Source organism: Pseudorasbora parva, chromosome 13 (assembly GCF_024679245.1).
Source record: "Pseudorasbora parva isolate DD20220531a chromosome 13, ASM2467924v1, whole genome shotgun sequence".
Classification (NCBI taxonomy): domain Eukaryota; kingdom Metazoa; phylum Chordata; class Actinopteri; order Cypriniformes; family Gobionidae; genus Pseudorasbora; species Pseudorasbora parva.
The window spans coordinates 46846575-46855070 of NC_090184.1; the positions used below are offsets into that span (position 1 = coordinate 46846575).

At 44.5% G+C, this 8496-nt stretch overlaps 1 protein-coding gene across 3 annotated transcripts in view; it reads left to right on the top strand.

The window, feature by feature from the left end:
- Positions 1–8276, top strand: part of sema6a (sema domain, transmembrane domain (TM), and cytoplasmic domain, (semaphorin) 6A) — an 89296-nt gene extending 81020 nt beyond the window's left edge. For all 3 annotated transcript variants that reach the window (XM_067414612.1, XM_067414613.1, XM_067414614.1), the window contains one exon: positions 6849–8276. In XM_067414612.1, the coding sequence (XP_067270713.1) occupies positions 6849–7891 (1043 nt within the window). In that variant the 3' untranslated portion in view covers positions 7892–8276. The remainder of the gene's footprint in view (positions 1–6848) is intronic.
- The last annotated feature ends 220 nt before the right edge of the window (positions 8277–8496 follow it).

An 8496-nucleotide genomic window follows, 5' to 3' on the forward strand; every position in this document is an offset into this window, starting at 1 on the left:
GATGAGTTCCTCTCCTCCATCTCATCCCAGATGTTCATGTCTTTCTTTCTTCAGTCGGAAAGAAAAAACATTCCAGGATTTTTCTCCTCATAATGGCCTTCAATGGGAACCAACGGCTGAAGGTCCAAATCAATGAGGAAGAGCTTCAGAGACTCTGATGATCCAGAGGAATAGAGTCTGATCCACACAAACCATCACACATTTACTGCACTAATACACATTTATATCGTTTTTAACCTCGAATGTTCGAATTAAAGGGTCAGTTCAGCCAGAAATGAAATGTCTGTCATTAACTCCTCTCCCTAATGTCGCTCCACACCCGTAAGACCTCCGCTCATCTTCACACACAGTTTAAGATATTTTATATTTAGTCCGAGAGCGTATGCAAGTGTATGCACACTATACTGTCCATGTCCAGAAAGGGAATAAAAACATCATCACAGTAGTCCATATGAGACATCAGTGGGTTAATTAGAGTCTCTTGAAGCATCCAAAATACATTTGGGTCCAAAAATAACAAAAACTACGACTTTATTCAGCATTGGCTTCTCTTCCGCGTTTGTGTTCAGTCCTCAAATAAAGATTCAAACGGTTATGAGTCAGTGAATCGAGTCATGATTCGGATCGCCAATGTCTCGTGATTTCAGCAGTTTGACACGCGATCCGAATCATGACTCGATTCGCTGACTCATAACCGTTTGAATATGAGAACATGAAGAAGAACATGAGATGGAGTTTTTCGGCAAAACGCACCGAACAGCGGCATAAAAGTTAATAAATGTGTATTAGTGTAGTAAATGTGTGATGGTTAGTCTGGATCAGACTCTATTCCTCTGGATCATCAGAGTCTCTGAAGCTCTTCCTCATTGATTTGGACCTTCAGCCGTTGGTTCCCATTGAAGGCCATTATGAGGAGAAAAATCCTGGAATGTTTTTTATTTTTTCCTGACTGAAGAAAGAAAGACATGAACATCTGGGATGAGATGGAGGAGAGGAACTCATCAGATGTTCATTCTGAAGTGAACTTTAAAGGCATAGTTCACTTTAAAATGACATTTCTGTCATCCTTTACTCACCCTCAAGTTGTTTCAAACCTGTATGAGTTTCTTTCTTCAGCTGAACACAAGGGAAGATATTTTGAAGAATGTCAGTAACAGTTAACTGGAGCCATAGGAAAAATAAATACTATGGAAGTCAATGGCTCCAGTTAACAGTTTATTAGGCTGCTGTCACTTTAGGCCGAATGCACGGATCCAATACACGGATACACATCTGATATTCTCCCAGCTATGCATGTATGGGTAGATCAGCACGGTGTAATTCAAACATGCACATCTATCTAATTAATAACTAATAATCTATAATATCTAATTATATATTTTATTTGTAACACTTAATAAAAATCGATTTAAATTTAAATAACGAATAAAAACGAGATGAAAATGTTAGGGAGGGATGATTTAGGGAAGAGAGCCAGTCTCGGATTAACATTTTAATCTCGTTTTTATTTGTTATTAAAACTTTAATCGATTTTTGTGTTTTGTTTTTGTCACAAGATTACTGATAGGCTGTTTGCAAAAAGACCCAATCACATTTAAATAAGAAGAAAATCATCCACTGACTTACAAAACTGCCACAGAAACAACCTTGAGAGAAATAAAGTGGAGTGAAAAGTACGATATTTGACTTTTAAATGTAGTGAAAGTCATACGTTTCCAGAAAAGATGAAGTACAGATACAGTAGCAACTGCATCCACTAACTAATGTTTAGTTTATGTTTGATATTTTCTCTAATACTCAAAGGCGGTGCCAAGGACACATGAATATAAATTATGGTATAAAAATATATTAGCACTGTCAAAGATGCGAATGATTAAAGATATTAATCTGTCTATGCGTTTGTGAATGAATAAAGACTTCAAAGAGACAGATTTCCGCTCGTTATTCGTCCCATTTCACACTCGTTTCTATTTTAAACCCATCAAACAAGCGAACAGATCCTCTATTTCTCAGAAGAGTCCGCCTGAGCCTGTTGTTCATCCACAACTTGATTTATTTCAGTGCAATAATTCTAATCATATTAATGATATATCATCCGTTAATGGGAATATTTCTGTGAGATCTGACGTTTTTCAAGTGTCCAAATGTAGCACGAGAACCATCTGAGAAACTCCATTTGTCCTCTTTATGGCTCTAAAGTTCATCAACAATGAGTTCAGGTCGGCTGATCATGTCACATGTCTTTAAATGTGCTTTGTTAAATAAACGTGTTATGTTAACAGCTCTATATACTGTATATATCATGGATGCTTTGATGAAGGAAGACTCTCTTTCCACATGAAAATGAATCGGTTAGAGCCGTGTCATTTCTCAGGGGTTTCGTACAGTAGACACTTTAAAACATCAAACAGACCGAGAGGAAAAGGCTCTCCTGAGACCAACTATGAGAGTGAAGTTAAAAAGAAAGAAGCGCCCCTTAGATCTTCCCCTCAGCGGAGAAAAAGCAGATGTATGACGGCATTTTGTCATCTTGGAGAGACTCCTTCAGAAAGCCCAGATAAGAGGAGTGTGTAGCCAAGGCCATGAGCGTTAGAAACCAATATTCTCCAGTCCATTAAACGTCTGGAGTGATGGATGGCTGAAACACACTTTTATGTGTTTGTAACTATTGTAAAACATTGGATTTATTTGTCTCTGTGGAAACATAACATCACTTTTCTTCCTGTGTGGATTTTTAATGGTTGATCTGCTGGGAGTTTTTCCATGTAGGTTAATTCATCAGCAATAGAATAAAATAGACGGAGATTTCTGCCCTGATGTGGAAACCATATTTAGTATTTTGGTGTTCAAATGAGTGCGCATTCTCTGGCCCTGTTTACATCTGCACTGAAAAATATCTCATGTCATTTTACTGATCTAGTAAATGCATCTTGATTTAAGAATTGTTAGATATTTAGACTGGAAACAAGACAAAAATACTATATAAGAAGAGCATTTTTGGCAGTGTGGTGTTTAAATCCGTCTCTTTGGTCCACTTTCAACCCCTTCTGTCAGCCTGGTCTCATTGGACAAACGTACCTGTGGCAATGTTTTTGCAAACCACAAAATACGTACCAAAAAGAACATATCACAACAGTTTTAAAGTGAAATGTCCACTGGGTGGCGCTAAAAGCTTTTTGTTTTCTTTTTTCAGAACAGATGTGCGTGAATCTGGCATGTTTTGTTATGTTGATTTTTTAACGTACACCCACACTAAACCGTAAACCGACCCGATAGTGTTAACAAAAGCAAATGTGACAAAAATAAGATTGTTTTGAACTCGTCTTTGAGCTCGTCTTTTTATCATGACTCGTTTTTTACGTGATTTGTTCCCAAGCTTTCAGCATTGCAAGTAAAAAAATCTGCACCAGCTGAGCTCTCGAGCAATTAATATGTCAGAAAATCTGAACATATGGAGCTGGTTAAGGGAAGCAAACTCCAAAATGTATTCGTTAACAAATCATGGACTATGGTATAAAAACTAATGATAATAAATACTTGCTGTTTTACTGCCTCTAGTGTGATATGAACGTATTGGTATGTATTTTGTGGTTTGCAAACAGGTACGTTTTGCCAATGAGACCAGCTTGACTTCTGTCCTAGAGATGTCCAAGATGTCTTAGAGGGGAGGGTTTTATGGGGGGGGGGGGGGGGGGGGGTAATGAAGAGTAACTTACATATAAACTAATTTGAGACGATGGAAAGACATACAGAGAGTATCAGCTTTAGTTTCTGCTCTAAAAGAGCCGCAAGTGTGTGTTAGAAACACTCAAACCTTCAAACCAAACTTGGTTCTTCAGTTGACAAAGTCAAACTAGCGTGCTTCCCATAATGTTTAGCATTAGGGTTTATCGTTTAGATCATTAGACGGAGCGTAGAGCGTCTGTTAGTGGCTGTTTGACCACATTAGCATCTACACTACGAAAGCAATTCGGTCTAATGAGTTTTTTCTCTACTTCTGGAAGTGGTTGAAAGTGGACCAGCTCAAAACATTTTAGACCCTCTTTCCTTCTGTATTTACCTTCGATTGACCAAAACGCATCTTAATGCCATCTGTAAGCAGGGACTCTGTCTCCTTCAGAGACCAAGACAGCGGTTTTATCTGCATCTATATTGAAGAGTAATCCAACAGTGTTCAAATCCCATTTTTAGCACTGGTGTACAGCACTTAAAGGTGTGGTCACATTAGCAACATTTCAGTTAAATTTTATGAGCAAAATGTCATAGTCATTAGTCTCGTGGGCAGCTCTCCGACATATACTGCGATTGCGCTTCGGTTGAGCCGAGATTGAGTCCCGGCTCACAGACCTTTCCCCAGATTGAGTCCCGGCTCACAGACCTTTCCCCAGATTGAGTCCCGGCTCACAGACCTTTCCTAAGATTGAGTCCCGGCTCACAGACCTTTCCTACGATTGAGTCCCAGCTCACAGACCGTTCCCCAGATTGAGTCCCAGCTCACAGACCGTTCCCCAGATTGAGTCCCGGCTCACAGACCTTTCCTAAGATTGAGTCCCGGCTCACAGACCTTTCCTAATATTGAGTCCCGGCTCACAGACCTTCACCAGATTGAGTCCCGGCTCACAGACCTTTCCTAAGATTGAGTCCCGGCTCACAGACCTTCACCAGATTGAGTCCCGGCTCACAGACCTTTCCCCAGATTGAGTCCCGGCTCACAGACCTTTCCCCAGATTGAGTCCCGGCTCACAGACCTTTCCCCAGATTGAGTCCCGGCTCACAGACCTTTCCTCAGATTGAGTCCCGGCTCACAGACCTTTCCCCAGATTGAGTCTCGGCTCACAGACCTTTCCTAAGATTGAGTCTCGGCTCACAGACCTTTCCTAAGATTGAGTCCCGGCTCACAGACCTTTCCCCAGATTGAGTCCCGGCTCACAGACCTTTCCCCAGATTGAGTCCCGGCTCACAGACCTTTCCCCAGATTGAGTCCCGGCTCACAGACCTTTCCCCAGATTGAGTCCCGGCTCACAGACCTTCACCAGATTGAGTCCCGGCTCACAGACCTTTCCCCAGATTGAGTCCCGGCTCACAGACCTTTCCCCAGATTGAGTCCCGGCTCACAGACCTTCACCAGATTGAGTCTCGGCTCACAGACCTTTCCTAAGATTGAGTCCCGGCTCACAGACCTTTCCTAAGATTGAGTCCCGGCTCACAGACCTTCACCAGATTGAGTCCCGGCTCACAGACCTTTCCCCAGATTGAGTCCCGGCTCACAGACCTTTCCCCAGATTGAGTCCCGGCTCACAGACCTTTCCCCAGATTGAGTCCCGGCTCACAGACCTTTCCCCAGATTGAGTCCCGGCTCACAGACCTTTCCCCAGATTGAGTCCCGGCTCACAGACCTTTCCTCAGATTGAGTCTCGGCTCACAGACCTTTCCCCAGATTGAGTCTCGGCTCACAGACCTTTCCCCAGATTGAGTCCCGGCTCACAGACCTTTCCCCAGATTGAGTCTCGGCTCACAGACCTTTCCCCAGATTGAGTCTCGGCTCACAGACCTTTCCCCAGATTGAGTCTCGGCTCACAGACCTTTCCCCAGATTGAGTCCCGGCTCACAGACCTTTCCCCAGATTGAGTCTCGGCTCACAGACCTTCACCAGATTGAGTCCCGGCTCACAGACCTTTCCTAATATTGAGTCCCGGCTCACAGACCTTTCCCCAGATTGAGTCTCGGCTCACAGACCTTCACCAGATTGAGTCTCGGCTCACAGACCTTCACCAGATTGAGTTCCGGTTTACAGACCTTTCCCCATATTGAGTCCCGGCTCACAGACCTTTCCCCAGATTGAGTCCCGGCTCACAGACCTTTCCCCAGATTGAGTCTCGGCTCACAGACCTTTCCCCAGATTGAGTCTCGGCTCACAGACCTTTCCCCAGATTGAGTCTCGGCTCACAGACCTTTCCCCAGATTGAGTCTTGGCTCACAGACCTTTCCCCAGATTGAGTCCCGGCTCACAGACCTTTCCCCAGATTGAGTCCCGGCTCACAGACCTTTCCCCAGATTGAGTCTCGGCTCACAGACCTTCACCAGATTGAGTCCCGGCTCACAGACCTTTCCCCAGATTGAGTCTCGGCTCACAGACCTTCACCAGATTGAGTCCCGGCTCACAGACCTTTCCCCAGATTGAGTCCCGTCTCACAGACCTTCACCAGATTGAGTCCCGGCTCACAGACCTTCACCAGATTGAGTCCCGGCTCACAGACCTTTCCCCAGATTGAGTCCCGGCTCACAGACCTTTCCCCAGATTGAGTCCCGGCTCACAGATATTTCCTGTGATATTTTATTGCCATGTCCATTGTATGAGAACAGCTGAAACAAGTCACTTTCAAACCAAGCACACCAAATTCACGTAACCAATTTAAGCAGCAGAAATTAGGGTGTGTTAAACTTTTCCATCCTGGCATGAAACTCCTGAATGTTCCTATTACAATGACTGCTTTTCACCTACTAAATTTCAACAAGCAATGGGAAATGTGACCGCACTTTAAGTTAGGCTAGAGGTGCATTGTTCTCTATCAACGATCTAGAACAGGGATCCTCAAATCTGGCCCACAAGATCCACTTTCCTGCAGAGTTTAGCTCTAACCCTAATCAAACACACCTGAACATGCTAATCAATGTCTTCAGGATCATTAGAAAAATCACAGGAGGGTGTGTATGATCAGTGTTGGAGCTAAACTCGGCATCACATTGGCCCTCAAGGGCAAGATTTGTATAACCATGATTTGGACACACAGGTGAAGTTTGTAAACTGGATTATGTTAACACCCTAATGTATAAAACTTTCTTTGCAGGAGTGATCCGTGAGACGTACCACAGAGACCGCGATCAGATGGTTCCGGTGACTCTCCTGGCCATCGCCGTCATCCTCGCCTTCGCCATGGGCGCCATCTTCTCCGGGATCGTCGTCTACTGTGTATGCGACCACAATCGCCGACGTGACTTTGAGCTGCCGGGCCGCAAAGACAAGGACTCCATCCAATCCAGACGAGGCTCCATGAACAGTGTCACCAAGCTGACCGGGCTGTTCGAGACCCAGGCCAAAGACGGCCGGCCAGAAGCCATCTTGACCCCGCTCATGCACAACGGCCGCCTGAGCAACGGGAAGATGCTCATTAAAGCAGATCAGCATCCGGATCTGAGCTCTCTTCCCACTCCCGAATCCACACCCATGCAGCCGCGCCGAAAGCCCAGCCGAGGGAGTCGAGAGTGGGAGCGCAACCAGAACCTCATCAACGCCTGCACTAAAGATTTGACCTCCATGGGGACTGTGGTAATCCCGACGGATCTGCCTCTGCGGGCGTCTCCGGGGCACATCCCTAGTGTTGTGGTGCTTCCGCTTCCCCAACATCAGCATGAGTATGTGGAGCAGATCTCGGATGACCAAGCTGGCACACTAGAATACAAGTCCCTCAAGAGTCCAGGTTTGGGCCTGGCGGAATACAAGTCTCTCAAGAGCCCGGATGGCGAAGGAACGCCTCCTCGAGTCCCCCAACGAGAGGCATCCCTAAGCGGCATGATCCCACCGGCTGTCCCGCAGATGGGAAAAAGGCTCGATGTGCATTCTTCGATGTATGGCCGTGGCTATCCCATGAGCTCTGGCATCAAGAAACAGCACAACACCAACTCATCCAACTCGTCCCATATGTCCAGAAACCACAGCTTCCGTGTGGAGACTCCTCCGCCCGCGCCGCAGCGAGTGGACTCCATCTCTTCTCCGCCTCCGCTTCTCAGCCTGAGCTCCTACGGCTCCAGGCAACTCAAGCCTGATGTTCCTCCCAAACCCTCACTGGTGTCCCTTTCCACGAAAGTCAAATCTGGTGACTCCTGCACATAGTGCGGAATAAAAGACGGCGGGGGACATTAAAGTGAGTCTGCTTTGTACAGCTGTGTACAGGAAATGCAACTCACTTTTTCCTTTTGTATATTTTTTAATGCGTACATGTCGAGCTCAGGCTGAAAGTGCCCAAGAGGGCAAACATCTGCACTGCAAAAAAACGCTTTTCTTACTTAGTATTTTTATCTTGTTTCTAGTCCAAATATCTAAATATTCTTAAATCAAGATGCATTTACTATATAAGTAAAACGATATTTGTTCTTGTTTTGGTCATCAAATAAGTTTTCCTTAAAACAGGCAAAATTATCTGCCAATGTGGTGAGACTGAAATCTAGTTTCTTGTTTGCATCCCAAACAGAAATAAGATTATTTTTCTCACCCCATTGGTGGACTCACTTAATTTTGACTGTTTTTATGATAACAAGAATAAATTATCTCATGTCGTTTTACTGATCTAGTAAATGCATCTTGATTTAAGAATATTTAGATATTTGCACTGGAAACAAGACAAAAATACTAAATAAGAAGAGCATTTTTTGCAGTGTAAGCTCAAAGGGAGGAACTCGGCTAGCGTTTTGTCTGCCGTGTTGGAGCTGATGTTTGTT